Below are 23,805 nucleotides of genomic sequence, written 5' to 3'. Positions count from 1 at the left end.
ATGCCCTTCCAAAATTTCTTGTGTTGTTCTTTGCCAAATCTATAAGTGGATATGTCTCTAAAAAGTTATTATGGTTTCATCATAATAATTAATAATTCTAAAATCTCATGAGAATTGACACATCACCAGAAAAGTTCTCCCTCTGCCATAGAACTGAAGTGAAATATAATTTAGTATATCTTCACAGAGTTCACATCTGCAACATATAAGTGAATAGTAAAAAAAAGAGAGAAAAAAATCACATAGACTGTAAAGTTTGATTTTTGCAATATGAAGAAAGGAAAACCTGATTTGTTCTCTACTTTTCAGTAGACAGTGTTTGATAGCGTTAGACCAGTGGTTCTCAAAAGTTATATACAAAAGAATCACTTGGAAACTTGTTAAAACACAGATTGCTGGGCCCCAGCAATGAATCGGATTCCTTAGGTAGTGGGATCTGCGAATTTACATTTCTTACAGGTTCCCAGGGGATGCTCATATTGCTTGCCTGGAAACCACACTCTGAGAACAACTGAGCTAGAGTAATGAACTTTACTTACAGAGATACTTAAATGTGTAACCAAAGGGTCCAAAAATGTCCTTTTCTTTTCTTTTTCTAAGATTAGCAGAAATGTCAACAGATACTTAAAGAAACTTTGGATTCAGGCTTGCTTAAAATTTGTCCTAAAAGGAATCTTGGAGATAATCTAGTCAAGCCTATATATTTTTCCAGCTAAGGGAAATCAGGCCTTGATTACTGAGTTACTCAAGGTCAAAGCTAAGTCTGGTTTCTTGACTCCATTTCCAGAACTCTTTTCACTACAATCATTGAAATAAACTTCTGGTCTTCCTTTTAGGCCTTCTTCAAACAAAATAATGTACCTCAGGAAAGCCGTTTTAATCTGAAAAAGAATGTGGAGGAAGAATATAGGAAATGGAAGTCCATGAGCAATGAAAATGACATCATTACACACTTTTCTATGCAAGGCTCTCCTCTCTTCCTTTGTCTTCTCTGGAAAATGCTCTTAGAAACAGATCATATTAATCAGATTGGCTACAGGTAAGCCAAAAGACCTACATCTGCACTCCATTTGGCAAACTGCTATATACAAACAGCAGTAGAATTTATTTTTTACTCAATGCCTTCCAGAGTTCTAGAGAGAATTGGAGCCAGGGCCTTGGTAGCCCATGTGAGGACATTTGCAGATTTCCTGGTATATGAGTTTTCCACATCAGCTGGGGGTCAGCAACTCAACAAATGCATTGAGATTCTTAATGACATGGTATGGAAGTACAACATTGTTACATTGGACAGATTAATTCTCTGCCTGGTAAGAATAAATAAAGTTCTGAGCTTTTTCATTCTCTTTATCAAGGAGTATGACAGTGTGCCTTAGGATTATCCACTCCATATTGTTTCTCAGGATTTAATGGATTCATGCTGTAAGCAAACATTGCTATCGCTTTCCTATGAACTAGAGATTGTCCCCATTTCTTTATTCATTTATTCAGTTAATATGTACTAAATAACTACTGTGTCCTTTGCACAGAAAATACAGATGTCAGTAAGATAGACAGCCCTGTCAGCAGTTGGCCCCTCGGGTTTGATACTCAGAGACTTCCCCTAGAGGCAAGAAGTAGTTAAAATTCACTGTATATTCTAGTTTGCTAGCTGCCGGAATGCAATATACCAGAAACGGAATGGCTTTTAAAAACGGGAATTTAAGAAGTTGCGAGTTTACAGTTCTAAGACCGAGATAATGTCCCAGTTAAAACAAGTCTATAGAAATGTCCAATCAAAGGCATGCATGGAAAGATACCTTGGTTCAAGAAGGCCAATGAAGTTCAGGGTTTCTCTCAGTTGAGAAGACACGTGGCGAACACAGGGCTTCTCTCTCAGCTGGAAGGGCACCTGGTGAACAGGCATCATCTCCTAGCTTTCTCTCCTGGCTTCCTGTTTCATGAAGCTCCCCAGGAGGTGTTTTCCTTCTTTATCTCCAAAGATTGCTGGCCTTGAACTCCCTGCTTCTCCTGGCTATATCGTTCTTCTCTGCCCTCTGAATCCCATGGCTTTCTCTCTTGTTGTTCCCTGCCTCCAAAGCTTTCTCCAAAACGCTTCTTCTTTTATAGGATTCCAGTAGACTAATCAAGACCCACCAGAGATGGGGGGGGGGGGACACGTCTCCACCTATTAAGTGTAATATCCACACAGATTGAGTCACATCTCCTAAGCAAATTAAAGTTTCCAGCATACAATACTGAATAGGGACTAGAAGAAATGGCTACCATTACAAAATGGGATTAGGATTAAAACATGGCTTTTCTCAGGTACATGCATCCTTTTAAACTGGCACATTCTCCCATGTACAAGATGCATTGATTCTATCACAGTATCAGAAATCCTTAAACCATTTCTGTAGCAATACAAATGAAATACAAAGGTAGAAACAGTATAAACTCCTATCAAAGTTAGTCACAGGCATGGTCTTTTCTAAGGCAAAATTATCCTCTGGCTCTGGACCTGTGAAATTCAGAACAAGTTATTTGCTGCCACCATACAAAGGAGGAACAATCACAGGATACACATACCCATTTCCATAGGGAGGAAGAAACACAGGAGTCACTGGACCCAAGCAGTTTCGAAAACCTGCAGGGCAAACTCCATTAGATTTCAAAGTCTGAGAGTCATTTATCTTCAGGGCTTTAGAAAGCAGCCATCCCACTCTTTTCAAGGACCTATGTAGAGGCTTGCCTCTCTCCGAAGGCAACCTTGGGGGACATTGGGGAGACCACCTTTTTCTCGGCTCTACCCTCTCCAAGGATCAGAGCTGTACCCGAACTCTCTCCCATCTCCAGGGCACATGCTCAACCCCTCCATTTGGTGGCAGCCAGGCTCTCCCCAAACCCCAAGGACTGTGCTGCACTCTCTCCAAGGCCTGAGGCAGACTGGCTCTTCCACTGCAGTGAGGTGGAAGGCCCACCCTCTGCCTACGGGGCAAATTCGCCCTCTTCACCCTCTCCACGTTCTTGGGTGGGTCCACTCTCCTGGCCTAAGGCTTCTTGACCCCAGCCTCCATGGTTTTGCTTCTGAAGTTATTTTTCCTCCAGTGTGTCCCTTCTCTGTCCCTCTAAATCCCGACTGGCGGTGATTCTCTTTATTCAGATCCCACAACACTCTTCTTGGCTTTCTATGCAGTAGCCTTGGATCATCATGCCCATCAGACATAGGGAGTTTCCACAAGTCCCTCCTGGATAACTCCAGGTCCATTCCTGGCTTTCTCTGAAATGGCTGACTGGTTCCACATTTGGCCAAATCCTCACTTAGGCCTCTATTCTGTGGGGTCTCCCCTCCTGGAAGCCCAGAATTTTCCAGGACATCAATTTCTGGTTTCTTTGTACCCAAGAGTTCAGCTCTCGTCTTATCTCTCTCTTGTTACATTTCACTATAAACTGTGACGAGAAACCAGGCTGTACTTTCCTCATTTAATTTGGAAATCTCTTCTGCTAAATATCAAGTTCATGACTTTTAAAATCTGCTTTCCAGCCAAAGCCATTAGTCAATTTTGCCAGATTATCTGCCATTTTAAAACAGGGATCACCTTCCTTCCAGTAACACATGCTTCATTTCTGTCTAGAGCTTCATCTATAGTATCTTTAAAGTCCACATTTCTACCAACAGTTTCTTCAAAGCATTCTAGGCCTTCTCTATCAAGCTCCTCACAACTCCTCCAAAACCGTTCCCTTGTCCATTTAAAAAGCCATTCCAGTGCAGCACCACCCCACTCTCCGGTACCAAAATCTGTTCTAGTTTGCTAGCTGCTAGAATGCGATATACCAGAAACAGAATGGCTTTTAAAAAGGGGAATTTAATAAGTTGCTAGTTTACACTTCTACGTGGCTTTCTCTCTTGTTGTTCTCTGCTTCTAAAGCTTTCTCTAAAATACTTCTTCTTTTACAGGATTCCAGTAAACTAATCAAGACCCACCCGAAATGGGTGGAGACACGTCTCCACCTATAAGTTTAATACCCACACTGATTGTGTTACATCTCCATGGAGATAAACTAATTGAAGTATCCAACATACAATACAGAATAGGGATTAGAAAAAACAGCTGCCTTTACAAAATGGGATTAGGATTAAAACATGGCTTTTCTAGGATACATCCATACATCCTTTCAGACCAGCACACTGCATTTCTGCGCTGAGTGCCACTGTAACCATTCCTGTTCACTTTAGTAAAAAACAGACAGGACTGAATGTTGCCCATAGCCACCCAGTATCCTCCAGATGTTTTTTCTTCTGATCCTGATGTCTATTTCAGGCAAAATTTTTAGAAAAGATAAGTGAACCAGACTAGAAAATGCTACATTTTTTTTTTAAATACTACATTGATGCCATTTGGGGTAGCTTAGTTGGTTAACATTAATCTCTAGGTGTGGAGCATAGATAGAAAGATGGTTATAATCTAGTAAGGGAAATAAGGTAAGTCTGAAAATCATTAAATTAAAAGAATAACAGTATCCAGAGAATATTGCCAGACATTAATGAGAGCTCACCTCTACCTAGGTAATGGATCTTGAAAGACAGACTAAATTTCAAAAATAAAGATAGGCATTCTAGGCAGAATATTGGTGAAGACGAAAAATAAGCAAGGAACGGCATACTATGTTTGGGAATGCCAGACTAGTTGGTTTGGAGTAGACTAGATGTAAAGAAATCATAATAGATTCTACTGCATTGAGATTTAGACCCTGGAGTGGTAGAGAAGAATATGACCCCTGCTTTTGCACAAGTCAGTCATTTTCATATAATTTTGTTGTTGTTCTCCAAAGGCCATGCGTAGTCATGAAGGAAATGAAGCTCAGGTTTGTTATTTCATAATTCAGTTGCTGTTACTCAAGCCAAATGATTTTAGAAATCGAGTAAGTGACTTTGTGAAGGAAAATTCCCCAGAGCACTGGCTGCAGAATGACTGGCACACAAAGCACATGAATTATCACAAGGTACGGTACATTCTCAGTAGTACTCTGTATCACCTTTTTTGTTTTTGTTTTGTTTTGTTTTGTTTTTGCATGGACAGGCATTGGAAATCAAACCCCCCAGCTCTCTGGCATGGCAGGCAAGAATTCTGCCACTGAGCCACTATCGCACCAACCTGTATCATCTTTTTTAGCCATCCTAGGAATTTTGCTAATCGATTTAGGTGTGTTCTCTGTGGTTCTGCTGGTTTTCTCTCTGGTCTGTATAAAAGTAAAGAAACTTTCAAAGCATCCTCAAGGCTCTAGAGTTTCTCTAATGTTGAGAATATATTGAAACTGCAGTTTCAGTAGACATGGGTACTTATAATACGAAATGACTTGAGTGTAATAAAATATAACTTTATATGTTTCTTTATGAAAAAATAAGTTTCTAAATAATATTTTAAAGGTTATTTAGCTCTTTTTTCCTTACGAAAAGGTGAAAGATGTCTCAAACATTTACCATCTCCCCTTCCACAGAAATATCCAGAGAAGCTGTATTTTGAGGGCCTGGCAGAACAGGTCGATCCTCCTGTACAGATCCAGTCCCCCTACCTGCCTATCTATTTTGGAAATGTGTGTCTCCGATTCCTTCCAGTATTTGATATAGTGATACACAGATTTTTAGAGTTGCTCCCAGTATCCAAATCACTGGAGACTCTACTGGATCACCTAGGAGGCTTATATAAATTTCATGGTGAGTTTTTCAAATTTTAATTCCATCTAATAGCTCTATAAACAAAAGTAGGCTGGGTATGACTAAGTCTTTAAAGTAGTACAAAAGTGTTTTCAAGGTAAGTACTGTGGAATGATGCTGATGCCATTAAGTCTAAAATATATGACATAAATATATGAAACAATAGATCCTAGCCAAAATATTAAATAGTAAAAATAAGTGCTATGCAAGAGATGTCTTAATTTACATAGTGCATTATTAATTGCTAAGTGAGTACAGAACGAGAGAAGTATGAGTTTAAAACAGTGACGCTGCTGTGAAGTAAATGGGTGTGGGCATGCTTCTTGAAGGGACTGGATATGAGCTGTGATGGATGTGGTTGTATAAGCAGAAAGAAGAAGAGAGCCACTAGGCAGAGGAATAATTTGGAAACATCGTGGAGGCAGAAACAAAGATAAACCAGGAGGCATAGTTGAGAGCAATAGCTTAATTAATTGGACTGAATTGAGAATTTGTACCAGGGGATTCTGGAAATGAATTCAGAGAAATTGTACCTGATTGTAGCTCACCTTGAACGCTAGGCTGAGAAACTTTGATTTTATAACTTAAGGGAGAGTCAGTTGAAAATTACTGAGTCAGGTCATTGCCTAGAAGCATTATATTAGAAAGTTGAATCAGTTGTAGTTGGCAGGATGTATTGGAAGGAGGAAGTCATTTAAAAATAATCTGTATCAAAAAGCACAGATGTATGACAAGTCTTAAGTGAGAGGTGGTAGTAGAAATGAGAAAGAAGGAACATAAGGTCAGGGAAGGAGAGATAGAATTTGATTGACTGGTTATGAAGAGAATAGTGAAGAAAAAGTTACCAAAGATAACTCATTTTATGCATGGCAAGTGCGTGCTTGGTAGAGTTGAAGAGAGGAGAACCGAAGGCCTGGAGTAGCCACAGGGGACACAAAGGGAATGTATTTGTCTTGTGGGCGGTTTTGTTCTTAGTCCTTAATCTAAGATCTCCCTGCAAAGCAGGAGTATGGATTAGGTCTTCATACTGTTAAATAGGTATAAAGTTCAAAGGAGCATTCCTATAAAGTTCAAGGGAGCATTCCTAATTCTTTTGGTTTAGGTAATGTATGTGTGTGGTATACAAACGGGTATACAGTGAAAAGTAATTCAGTCCCAACCCTGTCCTCCAGCTAACCAGTCACTTTTTCTGTAAGCGACCACTGTTAACACTTTCTCATGAATCCTTTCTTAGATATCCTGGCTTGTTTTTTCTATACAAATGAAATATGGTAATACACATTGTTCTGTAGTTTGTTTTTCCACCCTTATAATGTGGGTATGTACTGATTGTTTCATATCAGTACATGAAGAGTTGCCTCATACATACCATAATTTACTTAGCCAGTCCCTCTTTCTGACCATAAACAAGGGCTATAGCAGCTGGCCTGCACATATGTCATTTCTATAGGATAAATTCTCAAAAGTGGAATTGCTTGCTCAAAGATTATGAAGAACACCTTTTGGAATACTTTAGTTTGAAATTCATCCTTATGTATATTATTAGAAACTTTCTGCCTTGTCATAAGATAAAAATACTTAATTTATGCAATTGCCAGCATGCGAAATTGTTACTAATCTTATTGGTAATCTTGAAAACAGATTCACTTTTAATTTTTCATAATTTTCAGTAATCTAGATAAGCATTGTGACATTGTACTTTCTTCTTGGCAGATCGTCCAGTGACTTATTTATATAATACTCTTCACTATTATGAAATGCATCTGAGAGAGCGTCCACATCTCAAACGCAAACTCGTCCATGCTATCATTGGTTCTCTTAAGGATAATCGACCACAGGGCTGGTGTCTGAGTGACACTTACCTGAAGTGCGCCATGAATGCACGAGAAGACAACCCTTGGATCCCCGACGACTCCTACTATTGCAGGCTGATTGGCAGACTAGTAGATAATATCCTTTTTCTTTAATTTTTCCAGACTCTCCAGAAATAACAGTATTTTGATTGTGAGTCCATATCTTTGTTCTCTTTTAGGTAATATTTTTATTTCAAAACTTCCTTTTTCTAAAACTCTTTTTGTCGATTTTATTTCTGCCTTTATAAAGTTTAAAAATCTTAAATTAGCAACATCATGCCCAATAGGCTGAAATTTACTCTATTAAAATTTATATTATATTTAAAAATAGACTTTGTGCAGATTTGTTTCAGAAAAAAATATTTTATTCCTAAATAAATATGGTATTTTGAAGCACATGCATTTGTGCGCTACTGGGGCACATAGTTTCTTGTTGCTTTAAATAAATTCTTAAGTACTTCTTAAAATATTAATATTAACAGACAACAGTAAAACTTGAGAAAAATATCTCACTCTTTTAGTGAAAAGAGCTGCTATACTGGTATTTTTCTTTTCTTTGTTTTTTATTTCATGTTTTAAGTTAGCATGCTATTCCTAAATATTTATACACCATACACTATTTACTAGAAAGAATTTTTTTATAAATGGGTGTGACGTTTTTTCCTGTACAAAGAAACATGTTTTCTGAAATGTAAGAATTATTCTTTATGATGTAATATTCTTATTCATTGCCTATAACTATTAAAAAAACAGGCTGCTAAAGCCTTAGGGATACTTTGGTTGTATGCACAGCTGTTATAATGTCACAGTTAAAACAAGAGCCCCCTGTGAGGCCAATGCTTGTTCTATACATTTCAGCCATGTCAAACTTAATTACATTTTATTCATATTATTTCTCTCTTAATCTCTCTGCCTTTAGACACATCACTTCTTTCTCTGTAAATTGGGGCTTATGATCAGAAAAATTGATTATTGCTTGAGATGCTTATATGTGAAATGTTTTGAAAGCACTACACAAAAGTGAATCATTACTCCCAAGATAATCAAATAATGGTTCCTTTAACTGTCTGCACCTATGGCTGGGAAATCTCCTGGCCCATTCCCAAACTGTGACTGGAGGTTCAACGAGTTTCCCAACCCAGCCGCTCACGCTCTGCACGTCACTTGTGTGGAGCTCATGGCCTTGGATGTTTCAGGCAAAGACGTTGGGAATGCTCTTCTAAATGTTGTCTTAAAAAGGTGGGTGTCCTGTTTCCTGCCGTAAGATTCCCTACTTATTTATAAAGAGAGTGATCTTTTGTTTGGAGCTGTGAAACAAGTCTGTTGCCCTAACGCTGATGGACCCTGGATAGCTGTGATGTCATGAGCTGTTTGACATTTAATTTGGGAATAATGTGAACGTGTCACTAAAGACAGCCTTTTCATGATTCCTCTCCTAAAGATCAGCATAAAGTAGGAGATGCTAATTAGGGAAGAGGTATAAATAAGGGGAAATAGACTTTTCAGCTCAGGAACTATTGTCAAAGAATACAACTAAAAAGAAAATCTTACTGAGCTTTTGTAGATAGTGAATTTTTGTTCAGTAAGAATCCATTTTAGCTGTATTAGTATAGATCTTTTTGTCATCTCCCAAATTATATATGTTCTCAAATTAAGACCTGTCAACCACATAAAATGTTTTTATAATCTCTTATTTTTTTTCTTTTTCCCACTTGCAGTCAACCTTTAGTGCCAAGAGAGAACATCACAGCATGGATGAATGCAATTGGACTGATCATCACTGCCTTACCTGTGAGTTAATAATTCCAGTTTGTCCTTACAAAGGGAACACAGCCATGTCTTGTAGGCAGAGAGGATAAGATGCATATAGGATGCCTTTGTGCAAAGACATCCTGCAAATTAATGAACTGTTTTGTATTTTTTAAAAATAATATGATTGCCTCAAAAATCTACAAGAACTATTTCTTTGCCTTTGTGCGTCAGATATAAATGTACCCACCTGAATTACAGGTCCTTGCATCCTTTGGCTCCACCTTGCCTATCCTTAGTTTTTACATCATAATCTGATTTACTTTTCACCACTTAAACTGTTTGTTGTCTAGAATCTTTACTTATACAAATAATGCTTACTAAGACATGTTCCTGGCACTTCTAAGATGTTAGTGAAGAAGACATGCCAGGACCCTTCCTTCTATCAGCTTCTCTTAACTGCTCCTCATTCTTTGCCAACATAATGTCAACTTCCTCCCCTAGCTTCTCCCATCACATGCAGTCTCCCTTCTGTGACAACTTCATGTGTGTAGTCAGCACCACACAGTTTGATAAATTAGTGATCACCTATGATTTGGTGTGTGATTCTTCCTCCCCAGCAGTAGTCATCAATTCAGCACAGCACAGATCAAGAATTTACTGTGGCCTGCCATCTGTGCAAGGTGTAGTAGTGTAGAGAAGACCAAACAAACCCTGTCTTCAAAAACTCTATAGACTGTCAGAGATACTGATTAAATAGAAAGATAATCTAGGGTGGACCACGGTGGTTCAGCAGGCATAGTTCTCTCCTGCCATGCCGGAGACCCGGGTTCGATTTCCGGTGCCTGCCCATGTAAAAAAAAAAAAGCTGATCTAGTATTGTTGTGCAGGGCTCCACTGATTGTGTGAGCTGGTTACTTTTCCTGAATTGATCAGGAAAGTTTTAGGAAAGAATGTAACATCTAACCAGATAGCCTGATAATCTGATGGTAGAGATTAGACCCAGAGTGTTGGGAAAATTGCAGTGTAATTGCCTGAAGGTGTGCCTACACATGTGAAGCAGTTGTATCACAGTTGAGGTAATAGATTGCCACTGCATAGAAGCAGGAGTGGAACATGAGATGCATTGGGAAAGTGACAAGAGGTGATACTGGAAAGATAATGTTGAGCCAAGTTCTAAACAGCATTGAAAGACATGTAGAGAGTTAAAAATTTCCCATAATGACAGTGGGAGGCCTTCAAAATTTTAAAGGAATGACTTGATCAAATCTGCATTTTGGAGGGCAGGTATTGGCTATCCAGGTAACCTCTAGGGAGGAGAAAGATTGGAAGCAGAGGGAGCAGTTAGGTAGGAGGCTTTTGCAAAAGTCAGCATGGGCTTGGCAAGGGTTTGAGTAAAGGCAGTGATGGTAGAAAATTGAAAGGAGAGGACAAATTCAAGAGCTAATTTTGGAGGTAGAATCCCTAGGAAATAACAATGAATAATGAGGGAAGTAGCAAGTAAGATGAGGCTAAGTAAAAGAAAGAACTTTGAAGAACAGATTAGGGAGGGTAAATAATGTTTGTTTTTATAAGAGGTAGCTTCATCCTCAAGCGTTATAAATGGTATTTAACCTCCTCATCCTATAATTTTGCAAGTTTTAGTCCAAACTAAATTGAAAAAAAGAAATCCATCTTGTTAGTTGTGTCTCTTATTAATATCTTTGAATTTCAGTATTGTTGTCCAAGCCAGTACTCCCCCAAATTGTTTAATTATGCCCCTCTATGAATAATTTTTTCCTTACATACCTTCAAAAAAATTTCTAAATTATATATGCATACCAATGTTTATCTGTACAGTAAATGTTGGTAAAGCTTATTCTTTTCATATTTTCTTCCCTCATCTAGAAGGGTCATCTTGCATATCCTCTGGAATAGTGTTCACATCCCATTTTGGAGGTTACTAATCTAATGTCTTAACTGTCTCTCTCAGCTTTGTAGCATCTTAAAGTGTCATGAGTGTCTCACACCATCTTAATACTTAAGAACCCAGAATTTAGAGCCAGAAAAACTTGCGTTTACTGCTCTAGCGGTAACACCTGTGTCAGTTTGGTTTTGTTACCAATGCTTTCTATATTACATTCCCTTATATGTCAAATGGGGATAGTAATAGTTTCTACCATATAAGATAGTTGTTGTAGGTTTTTAAACTTAACTTTCAGTGCTAGGCTTGACATAGTGAGCTTGATATAGTGACTGACCTTAACATATGCATTGCCATTATTGATCTGAATTTAAAAATGAAGTTCAGCTTGTTAGTTTTGACTGTTGTGATATATTTGAATTTCGACACTGTTGTCTAACCCAGTGTTCTTCAAACTTTGATTGGACACCTCTATGAGTAATTTTCTTCCTTACACATCTCTAAAATATGATTTTTTTATTTCTAAGTTATATATGTGTACCAGTCTCATCTGTATAGTAAATCTTGGCAAAGTCAGTTTATTGCATAGTAAGTATCAGGTACTAAATGAGTTAGACAGAGGCAAGTATGGCACCCTCTAACTCACAGATACTGCTCTGCAGGTTGTTATTGACCATTTTGACAAGTTATGAAACTATCGAACTACATCCCAAAATCCCCATAGACACAAAGACACAGGCTAGAAAAGTAGAAGGCTTTAAAAGAATGAGAAGGTGATATTATTTAAAGTTTGGGGGTTGAATACTGGATAAGAGACATTTTTCAACAGGCTTTCCTCTGGTTTTAAAGGAGCCGTATTGGATTGTCCTTCATGATCGAATCGTGAGCGTTATCAGCAGTCCCAGCTTGACATCTGAGACAGAGTGGGTTGGCTATCCATTCCACCTTTTTGATTTCACGGCTTGTCATCAGTCCTACTCAGAGATGAGCTGTAGCTATACATTAGCTCTAGCACATGCTGTGTGGCACCATTCGAATATTGGGCAGCTTTCTCTCATTCCAAAGTAAGTATGATATCGTCAAGAAATTTTACTTTCTTCTTTTTATTTTTTTAATCTCATTTACACATGAGGTTTATATCTCAACCCATGAGAACAACTTAAAAAATAAGGGTGTTTTTAATGCACTAAAGTGTTTACTTTTGAGGAAATCCCATTTACTGACTTCTTTTTTCAGTGCTTGTGCTTTGGGTGTAAGGTCTAGAAAACCACCTCCTATTGCAAGGTTTATAAGATATTTCCCTACATTTTCTTCTGACAGTTTTATGGTTTTAACTCTAATGTTTAGGTCTTTCATCCATTTTGAGTTAATCTTTGTATAAAGTTTGAGATATGGATCCTCTTTCATTCTTTTGCGTATCAATATCCAGTTCTCCAAACACATTTATTACAGAGGCTACTCTGACCCAGGTGGGCTGGCTTGACCACCTTATCAAAGATAAATTGCCTATAGATGAACAGGTCTATTTCTGAACACTCAATTAGATTCTATTGGTCAGTGTATCTATCTTTATGCTAGTACTATGCTGTTTTGACCACAGTAGCTTCATAATATTCTTTAAAGTCAGGTAGTGTGAGACCTCCCACTTCATTTTTCTTTCTCAAGATATCTTCAGCTATTCAGGGCACCCTGCCCTTCCAAATACATTTGGTTATTTGTTTTTCTATTTCTGCAAGTAAATTGTTGAGATTTTAATTGGTGTTACACTGAATCTATAAATCAATTTGGGTAGAATTGACATCTTAATTCGATTTAGTCTTCTAGTCCCTGAACACAGTGTACCCTTCCATTTATTTAGTTCTTCCATGATTTCTTTTAGCTATTTCTTGTAGTTTTCTGTGTAAGGTCTTTTGTATCCTTAGTTAAATTTATTCCTAAATATTTTATTCTTTTGGTTGCTATTGTAAATGCAATTGTTTTCTTGATTTCCTCCTCAGATTGCTTATCTTTAGTGTATAAAAACACTACTGATTTGGGGATATTGATCTTGTACCCTGCCACTTTGCTGAATCATGTATTGGCTCTAATAGCTTTGCTGTAGATTTTTTCAGGATTTTTGACGTGATGTTTTAGTCTCCCTAAGTTGCCAGAATACAACACACCGAAAATGAATTGGCGTTTTTTTTTTGTATACTGTATGGTGGGGGTCACAGTTTATTCTTATTCCATGTGACTATCCCATTATTGCACCATCGTTTGTTGACTTTTTGGGGTGGGGTTTGGGAGTGCATGGGCTGGGAATCAAACTCAGGTCTCCTGCATGGCAGGCGAGAATTCTACCACTGAACTACCTTTACACCCCCTTGGATTGGCTTTTAATAAAAGGGGACTTATTTAGTTAAAAATTTATATATATAAAAATTGTCTTTTTCCTGACCTAGAGGGAATGTTTTCGGTCTTTCCCCATAGAGGATGATGTTAGCTGTAGGTATTTCATATATTCTCTTTATCATGTTGAGGAAGTTCCCTTCTATTCCTATCCTTTGAAGTGTTTTCATCAAGAAAGGATGTTGAATTTTGTCAGATCTTTTCTGCATCGTTCAAGATGATCATGTGGTTCTTCCACTTTGACTTATGGATATGGAGTATCACATTAATTGATTTTCTTGTGTTGAACCAGCCTTGTACACGTGGAAAAATCCCACTTGGTCATGGTGTATAATTCTTTTAATGTGCTGCTGGATTTAATTTGTAAGTATTTTGTTGAGGATTTTTGCATCTTTATTCATTTAAAAAAGTTGGTCGGTAATTTTCTCATCTTGTAATGTCTTTGTCTGGCTTTGGTATTAGGGTGATGTTGGCATCATAGAATGTTAGATAGCATTCCTTTCCCAATTTTTTTGAAGAGTTTGAGCAGGATTGGTATTAATTCTTTCTTGAATGCTTTGTAGAATTCGCATATGAAGCCATCTGGTGCTGGACTTCTCTTTTTGGGGAGCTTCTTGAGGACTGATTCAATCTCATTACTTGTAATTGCTTTATTGTGGTCATCTGTTTCTTCTCGAGTCAGTGTTGGTTGTTCATGCCTTTCTAGCAAGTTGTCCATTTCATCTTTCTTGTCTAGTTTATTAGCATATAGTTGCTCATAGTATCTTCTCATTACCTCCTTTATTTCTGTGAGGTCAGTGGTTATGTCCCCTCTTACATTTCAGATTTTATTTATTTGAATCCTCTCTTTTTTTGTCAGCCTAGCTAATGGTCCATTGATTTTATTGATTTTCTTGAAGACCCAAGTTCTGATTTTGTTGATTTTCTCGATTGTTTTCATATTCTTAATTTCATTTATTTCTGCTCTAATCTTTGTTATTTCTTTCCTTTTGTATGCTTTGAGGTTAGTATGCTGTTCTTTTTCTAGTTTTTCCAAGTCAACAATTAATTTCTTGATTCTTGCTCATTCTTCCTTTTTTGTGTGTGTGCTGTATGGTGGCAGCTGCGTTTTATTCTTTTTCCAAATTATAAAATCATAACAGTTTCCAGTATTTATAATTGTTATATCTTCTTGTTGAATTCCTCCTTTATTAATACATAGTATCCTTCTTTATCTCTTTTGTTTATCCTGTAATTGCAGCATCGTTTCTTGAATTTTTGTTGTTTGTGTTTTTTCCTTTGTTTGTTTTGTTTGTTTGTTTTTGGAAGTGCATAGGCCGGGCATTGAATCCAGGTCTCCCACATGGCAGGTGAGAATTCTACCACTGAACTACCCTTGCACCCCCTTCATTCCTCTTTTTTAATATAGGTACTTAAAGCAATAAATTCCCCTCTCTGCACTGCCTTTGCTGCATCCCATAAATTTTGATATATTGTATTTTCTTTATCATTTGCCTTGAGGTATTTACTGATTTCTCTTATAATTTCTTCTTTGACCACTGGTTGTTGAGGAGTGTGTTGTTTAGCCTCCATATGTCTGTGAATTTTCTGGCCCTCTGCCTGTGACTAATTTTTAACTTCATTCCATTATAATCTGAGAAAGTGTTTTGTTTAATTTCAATCTTTTAAACTTTATTGAGGCTTGTTTTGGGACCCAGTATATGGTCTGTCCTTGAAAATGATCCATGAGCACTTGAGAAAAATGTGTATCCTACTGATGTAGACTGTAATGTTCTGTAAATGCCTTTAAGTTAGTTAATTTATCATATTATTCAAAATCTCTGTGTCCTTATTGATCCTCTGTCTAGATCTTCTGTCCATTGATGAGAGCAGGAAATGGAAGTTTCCAGCTATTATGGTAGAGGTGTCTACTTCTTCTTTCAGTGTTATCACTGTTTGCCTCATCTATTTTGGAACACTCTGACTCAATACATAGATATTTATGATTGTTATATCTTATTGAATTGCTCCTTTATTAATGCATAGTATCCTTTGTCTTTTAATTGTTTTATATTTGAAGTCTTGATTTGTTGGATATTAGTATAGCTTACTCCTGCTCTTTTCTCATTGCTGTTTGAATGGAATATCTTTTCCCAACCTTTCATTTTCAGCCTGTTTTTGTCCTGGGGTCCCCTGTAGATAGCATATTGATGGATCCTGTTTTTTAATCCATTCTGCCAGCCTCTGTCTTTTGATTGGGGAGTTTAATCCATTAAGATTTAATGTTTTTACTATAAAGACAGTGCTTTCTTCTACCATTTTATCTTTTGGACTTCATATTTATATCTATGTTTTTTTTCTCTTTTTACTTTACTGATAGACTTCATTTCTTCTCCAGACCTCTCTCCTGCCTTTTCTTATCTGTCTGTAGTGTTCCCTTTAGTATTTCTTCTTTTTTTTTTTTCATGGCCAGTTGATTTTTTTTTAATTTTTATTGAGAAATCTTCACACACATAAAGTCCATGCATGGTATACAATCAGTGGCTCACAATGTCATCACACAGTTATGTGTTCATCACCATGATTATTTTTAGAACATTTGCATCACTCCAAAAAAAGAAAAAACTCATACATTACATACACCTTACCCCTCCTTCTCATTGCTCACTAATATTTCAGTCTACCCAATTTATTTTACTCTTTACCCTCCTATTATTTATTTTTCATCCATATGTTTTTTTAGTCATCTGTCCATACCGTGGACAAAAGGAGCATCAGACACAAGGTTTTCACAATCACACAGTCACATTGTAAAAGCTATATTGTTATACAATCGTTTTCAAGAATCAAGTCTTCTGAGAAATGACTCAACAGTTTCAGGTACTTACTTCCCTCCAGCTACTCTAATATACCATAAACTGAGAAAGGATATCTATATAATGCCTAAGAATAACCTCTAAGATAACCTCACGACTCTGAAATCTCCCAACCTCTGAAACTTTATTTTCTCTCATTTCTCTCTTCCAAAGAAAAGAGTCATCAAGTAGACTTTCTCAATCCCATAACATCTGGTCCCAGCTCGTCTCGGGATTTCTGACCCACATTGCGAGCGAGTTTACACTCTTGGGAGAAGTAAGTTCACCTGCTGAATTGGCTTAGAGAGAGAGGCCAGATCTAAGCAACAAAAAAGGTTCTCTGGGGTGACTCTTAGGCCTAATTTTAAGTAGGCTTAGCCTGGAATAAGTTTCACAGGGATGAGCCCCAAGATCGAGGGCTCAGTCTATTGAATTGGTTGTTCCCACTGCTTGTGAGAATATCAGAAATTCTCCAAATGGGGAAGTCGAATATTTCTTTCTTTCTTCTCAGCCCCCCAAGGGGATTTTGCAAATACTTCTTTATTTCACTGCCCAAATTATTCTAAAATACATGGGGGCATCACACTAACCTGGACAAACCAACACGATCTCACGCCCTATTCAAGATTCCATATACTGAGGATGTTTAACTAAACTGAACATACAAGTTAAATTAGGTAATGTGCTACCCAAAATATAAATTTTGCACCAACTACTCATCTCTCCCTTTGGTCTCACACAAAAGTTGAAGTTTTAAAGTACCGACAATATCATCCTTTACTGCATTCTGATCTATCCCAGTCCTATCCATATAAACTTCATTCATATCTCTAGTCACAGTCTGATCCCTTTTTCAACTTTTTAAATATTTCTATATGGGATACTGCTGACTTTCATAGCTTCAGAGCTCTAACGCTGTCACATAAATACGCAAAGTTTCTAGGAATGACCTGGTTCTATAAAAACAGCTCAGTATCTCAGAATTTAGAAATAATAGTTACAACTCCTGAATATATGTGATTGCTGTAGAGCTTATAATCTAGGACCCTAAACAATAGGCCCCAACCTGATAACCCATGCTCTTAACCTCAGTTTTTATATTATAGATAGTCCATATCAGTGAGGCATGGTGATATTTGTCTTTTTGTTTTTATCATTCAACATACAGTGCTTAAGGTTAATTCACCTAGTTGCATACCTCACAACTTCATTCCTTCTTGTAGCCACTTAGTAGTCCACAGTATATATACATCACAGTTCCCCCTTCCATTCCTCAGTTGTTGTATCCTTATACCACCTCCATCCATTGTGAATTGCAAACACTGCCACCATAAACATCAGTGTGTAAATGTCCATTCGTGTCCCCACTCTCCGTTCCTCCAGGTATTTACTGAGCAATGGTGTTGCAGGGTCATATGGTAACCCCACCCCCAGTCTCCTGTGGAACCATCATACTGTCCTCCAGAGGGGCTGCACCTCTCAGTTTCCCTACCAACAGTGAATAGGTATCTCTTTCTCTGCATTTTCTCTAGCATTTATTTCTCTCTATTCATTTTTAAACAGTTTCATTCGCATATCATACAGTTCAGCCTAAATAAATAGAGATGCCTTCACCAACATAATCTATATGAAGATACTTCCTTTTCTTCTACAAAGAATCCATACCTCGCCCCCATGCCCCCCACCTGTTAAGTTTTGACTTAATGCCTTTGTTACATTCAGTGGAAGTATGTCACAGTGTTCCTTTAATACTTCTTGTAGAGCTGGTCTCTTTATCACAGATTCTCTCAGTGATTGTCTGAAAATATTTTAATCTCCCCCTCATTTTTTTTCACTTTTTTTTATTCTGAAAAATAACATATACAAAAAAGCAGTAAATTTCCAAATACATTTTAACAAGTTTTACAAGAGATTTTTAAGTTTGGTATGGGTTATAGTTCCGTAATTTTTTGTTTTTCCTTCTAGCAGCTCTACGACACTGAAGACCAAAAGGAATATCAGTATATTGACTCAACAGTCATATTCATTTGTTAAATCCTGTTTTCTATTATACACTTCCTTCTGCTTTTTTGTAAAAAATAACATATATATACAAAAAAGCAATAAATTTCAAAGTACATCGTAACAGTTAATTGTAGAACAGATTTCAAAGTTTGATATGGTTTATACTTCCACAATTTTAGGATTTTATTTCTAGCTGTTCTAAGGTACTGGAGACTAAAAGAATTATCAGTATACTGATTCAGCACTCATACTCATTTGTTAAACCTGACCTTCTCTGTATAACTCCACCACCAACTTTAATCTTTCTCTCACTCTTTAGATGTATTTGGGCTATGGCCATTCTAACTGCTTCATGTTGGAAGGGGCTGTCGATAATATGGGATAGGGAGAAGGATCTAGTTTTTGAAGGACAGTTTTACTGGGTTGTAGAATTCTTGATTGGCAGTTTTTCCTTTTTGGTATCTTAAATATATCTTACCACTGCCTTCTCAACTCCATGGTTTCTGCTGAGAAATCCACACATAGTCTTATCAAGCTTCCCTTGTATGTGGTGGATTGCTTTTCTCTTGCTGCTTACAAAATTCTCTTATCTTTTTCACATTTGACAATCTGATTAGTAAGTCTTAGATTATGTCTGTTTGGATCCATTCTGTTTGGGGTATGCTACACTTCTTGACTCTGTAATTTTATGTCTATCATAAGAGATGGGAAATTTTCAGTGATTATTTCAACCATTATTCTTTCTGCTCCTTTTCCCTTCTCTTCTCCTTCTGGGACACCCACAACATGTATATTCATGCGCTTCATGTTGTCATGCAGTTTCCTTAGGGACTGTGCTCATTCATATTTTCCATTCTTCTCCCTGTATTTTCTTTTGTGTGTCAGATTTCAGATGTCCAGACCTCTAGTTCTCCAATCCTTTCTTCTGCCTCTTCAAATCTGTTGTTGTAGGTTTCCATTGTTTTTTCATCTCTCTGTTTTTAGTAAAGTGGATTTTTCTGGTTAATCAAAAAGCTTATTTTATTTCAGAATTGTTTGAAGAAAATAGATTTGTATGTACGGTAATAATCTATTGTCTTGCTATAGTTTCAGAAAGCTTAGTCAAATGCATGTTTACAAACCGTATCCCGAAAGTTGCTTTTTGAACTGAATAACTGATATTAGCCTATTCTGATTATTTTTCTTGGCTTTAAATTTTGTATTATTTAGATTGAAATTCTTGAGAATGTGAGTTTATACTAGATTATTCTTTTTTTTACTTCAGATTATTTTCTATTACTTAGTTCTGTTAGGAATACTCTCCTAAAACTGAAGTAATTTATTATGATAATCAGTCAAATGAAAGTAAGAGCCAGTGAGAAATGTGGGATTAATTAGAACTATTTTTGTTAACAAAATTAAAAGAAACTTAAAATATTATTACAAGTTTTGCAAATACTTAGGCAGGCTGTTATTAACAAAATTCAAATAATAAACTGATTTCAAATTAAGAGTTTTTTTTAATCTTTTAATTTTAGATTTCTTACTGAAGTACTTCTTCCTATAGTGAAGACTGAATTTCAATTGCTTTATGTGTACCATCTTGTAGGACCATTTCTACAACGATTTCAGCAAGAGAGAACTCGATGTATGATAGAGGTAAAATATAAGCTGGGTCTATATAAAGTTCTAAAGGTCCTACTTAGGTTTCTGTCCCAGTATTTTTCACACTACAGGTGACAGCCATTCATAGTGAAATTAGTTTTGTAGGATCGAAGAGAAATTTTAGAGGACTTTGGTGTGCCTATAATATTATGAGTTTCATATAGGATATGTTGAACTGGAGATACAGGGAGAAATACCCATCATCAGTTTTAGCACTCCAAGGAGATAGCCAAAGTTAGAAAAGTACATTGAGAACTCATGGTATAGAGAAATTAGTTTTAACCATTAAGTGTAGAGAATGTGGAGAAAAAGAAAATGAGCCAGGAATAGAACCTCAAAGCATGAGCTGTCAAATAGAACTAAGATTTGTTAACAAGCCAAAGTATTCTGGAGAGTACACTTATTCCAGAAAATGGAGTTAGTTTCTAGAAAGGGGGGTTTTTGCCTCTTAATTTTAAGAGAAATGACTAAATTATGAAGAGAAATTCCAGTTAAGCCCATTAGGAGGCACTTCAAAGCACCCTGGATTCTGTTATAAATGTAGGGCATGTCATATCTCTCATGTGCATAGAGATGTGTCTGGTATGTAATGGTTCCTTTAACAAACTTGTTATTCCCTTATGCTGATATAGCAATGGAGTCCAGCTATGTCATGCTGAATTACTGAACTAGTTTGGACCTTTGAAATAATTTTACAATGTTTGTTCATAGATTGGTGTGGCATTTTATGACATGCTGCTGAACGTGGACCAGTGTAGCACCCATTTAAATTACATGGATCCTATCTGTGACTTCCTCTATCATATGAAGTACATGTTTACTGGTGACAGTGTAAAAGAGCAGGTAAGTCAAAGTTATTTCATGTTACTTAATTTAGAAAACTTGAAGATGGAGTGATGAACTATTTATTTAGGTCAGTTTTATTGTTTTGATTGAGTTTTTTTAAGACGAAAATGTTATCAGACCCTTTATTATGTTGATATCAGACCCTTTATGCATATTATTTTGTATATAGTATAAAAGTAAATACATGTTATAATTTTTGCCTTTTTACCCCTTACTCTTTGCAGCAGGTCATGTGATAAAGACTGAGGGGCTTAGTTAACCCTAATCTCATTAGGAAGAAGCAGTATACTATGGCTGCTGGGAAGGTCAGAGTACAGATGATCCTTCTTTGCCTCACAGTGCTTAGGGTGTACTCTGGAAACTTGGACAAACTGCAACATGACTAGAGGCCAGAAGTCAGGATGTCAAGAGAATAAATCATGAAGTATATTTGAAAGATCTGGGAATACTTACTCTGAAGAAGAAAAGTCCTGGGGGATTCTCATGTCCTCACTATTGGGAGGTTGTCATTTAGAATAGGCATTCGATTTGTTCTGGATCCACCTCAAAAAGGCCCTGAATTCTGGCAAAGTTCAAAGAAGGTCGCTTGACTCAGGGTGTTAAGAGGCACTTCCTGATAGAGAGGCCTCAAAATGGAGAGGCCCTCCTTGGATACTGAGTATCCTAGCTGTAGGAAGCAGAGTGTAGGTTCTTTTAGAGGGGTAGGGTAGGGCAGATAGGTGATGTTAACTGACCCCTCTCAAATTTTAATGTTACTTCTTTCTGTAATGGGAAATGAAGGTAAATTGTTCTATCAGTCCTACTCTTCTGGATTCTTTCTTGGAGCTGGGCATGGGGAGGGAAAGATGTGGCTCCTTTATGCCCCCGCAAGAGTGTCAAAGAGAGGTGAGTGGGAATTGATAAGGAAATGTTTTATTTAGCATATTCTTTATATTTGGACATAAAAAAACTTTGGCACAGGGGAAAACAGACCGTGCAGTAGCCCCTGCCCAGAATCTGTTTCTGTCTTCTGCCACAACTGAGTAGATAACTTGATGATTTTGTCAACCCTAAGAAGAATGAAGGGTTATAGGTAGAATAGGGAGAAGCTAGTTAGGTGAAGGTGAAGCAGAAGAGTATTTCCTTCTCCCTTTCCTCATCCTCACTAGACCTATGAAGGAAAACACTCTTAATGGATTATCTCTTCAGATGAGTTACAAAAAAGTCAGTAAAATTAAGAATATTATGAAACCAGCTTATGTATTCATTTCCCTAATATATTTTAAGTAATAGTAGATTTATTACTATTTAGATAAATGTTGAAGGTGTGAATTATTCAAATAACTTTGAAATATAGTCATACTTCATGTTTCCATGAAGGTGACATTTTAAAAGGACTGTCTATATGTTGTATGTGTAGAATTTCCAATGTGAGCTATGCTAGCTTTTGGTAATGGGATGACTAGATACATAATTGGATGTGCTTTTGTAAGCATGTGCAGATAGATGATGGATGGATGAATGGAAAGAAGAAAGGAAGGAAGGCAAGGAAGGAGAGAGGTAGAAAAAGGAAGGAAAAGAAAAATAAAACTATATTTGTATTTAAAACACAGACACTGTAGAGAAGCTTCTCATCTACCCCACTACGCTTCCTAATTATCGTCTCAAGATGTATCCAAATTGCTTTTTCCAAAGAGAGAAATTGAAATTCTCTGGTGAAAATATTTTTAATGTGTTTTCACTTCATAGGTAGAGAAGATTATCTGCAATTTAAAACCAGCTTTAAAGCTTCGTCTTCGATTTATCACGCATATCAGCAAGATGGAGCCAGCCGCAGTGCCTCCACAGGCCATGAACAGTGGGTCCCCAGCGCCTGCATCTAATCAGGTGCCCGTGTCTCTGCCAGTGACTCAGTGAAGCCAGGCATGCCGCACTGAAAACGGAACTCATCCATCTTTGAAAATGAATCTGTTGAATCTGAACATGATCTTACTACATAGTGATGTAGTAGAAGAGGCAATGGCATTCAGATTGTTTTATTTTGATTCAAATGATGAATCTCTTGAAACCTGAACTCCTATCTCTGTCTGTTTTGGTCTCTAAGAGACCAACTAAGTTACACATTGTTCATATCCATTACAATTTCTTTTTTTCTTTTTTTTTCATAATTTATTAGAGCTTTCCATAGAGATACTATAATTGATGACTTTTACTAGGCATTCTCAGTCTTACCTGTTCTAGTCATTGTTTTTGTTTTTATTTTTTATTGTTAATGATAGATTCAGTCTCCAAATAGGTTGTTTTAAAAGCACCACACTGGTATAACAGGTACTTATTACAAATAACTTTATACATAAATCTCCTTTTTGTGTCTTTGGAATAACAGAAATTTTTATTAGGTAAAGGACAGTAGATTTCATTGCATTGCAGGAACAAATACAGTTTTATATTCTTTTAAAAATGGCTGAACATTTTATTAACTACCAAGCAAAGGTCCTGCTTTCCTGTCAAGGTAGTTTGGCAATGTTTTGTCTTTGTTGTGAGTTTGAACTTACTGGATGAAATGAATTGGAAGTCATGTATGTAATTAACATTTCTGGAAGTGCATAAACTTAAATAATGTTTAAATGGTTGATTTCCCCAATCTCTGCTTTTAAAAATAGATTATTTGCTTTTCCAGATTCATAGTGACATCTGAAAAATTATGTGATTTTTTTAAATTTTTATACTCTTAAAATTAAAATATTTATATATTTAAATGCAGTATACATTCTGTTTCTTTAGAGTTTATGCATTTTGATAGGCATCTGTTAATTTGAGGAGGGGAGAATAAATGGCATTAAAGTTGTAAAAGACTTGAAAAATAATCAGTAAAATCGGTTGAATAAAGAAACGATATCATTTCTTTAA

The 23,805-nt window shown here is 36.7% G+C and overlaps 1 protein-coding gene across 3 annotated transcripts in view; it reads left to right on the top strand.

Moving 5' to 3' along the window:
- MED23 (mediator complex subunit 23) overlaps positions 1 to 23,805 on the top strand; it is a 54,755-nt gene extending 30,950 nt beyond the window's left edge. For all 3 annotated transcript variants that reach the window (XM_077143947.1, XM_077143946.1, XM_077143945.1), the window contains 11 exons: positions 837 to 1,039; positions 1,130 to 1,310; positions 4,813 to 4,983; positions 5,479 to 5,695; positions 7,409 to 7,645; positions 8,622 to 8,787; positions 9,267 to 9,339; positions 12,050 to 12,264; positions 19,944 to 20,064; positions 20,782 to 20,913; positions 22,645 to 23,805. In XM_077143947.1, the coding sequence (XP_077000062.1) occupies positions 837 to 1,039; positions 1,130 to 1,310; positions 4,813 to 4,983; positions 5,479 to 5,695; positions 7,409 to 7,645; positions 8,622 to 8,787; positions 9,267 to 9,339; positions 12,050 to 12,264; positions 19,944 to 20,064; positions 20,782 to 20,913; positions 22,645 to 22,812 (1,884 nt within the window). In that variant the 3' untranslated portion in view covers positions 22,813 to 23,805. The remainder of the gene's footprint in view (positions 1 to 836; positions 1,040 to 1,129; positions 1,311 to 4,812; positions 4,984 to 5,478; positions 5,696 to 7,408; positions 7,646 to 8,621; positions 8,788 to 9,266; positions 9,340 to 12,049; positions 12,265 to 19,943; positions 20,065 to 20,781; positions 20,914 to 22,644) is intronic.

Source organism: Tamandua tetradactyla, chromosome 25, assembly GCF_023851605.1.
Source record: "Tamandua tetradactyla isolate mTamTet1 chromosome 25, mTamTet1.pri, whole genome shotgun sequence".
In the NCBI taxonomy this organism is placed as follows: Eukaryota; Metazoa; Chordata; class Mammalia; order Pilosa; family Myrmecophagidae; genus Tamandua; species Tamandua tetradactyla.
Note: the sequence above shows the minus strand (reverse complement) of the source record. Positions and strands in the feature narration are given on the sequence as shown.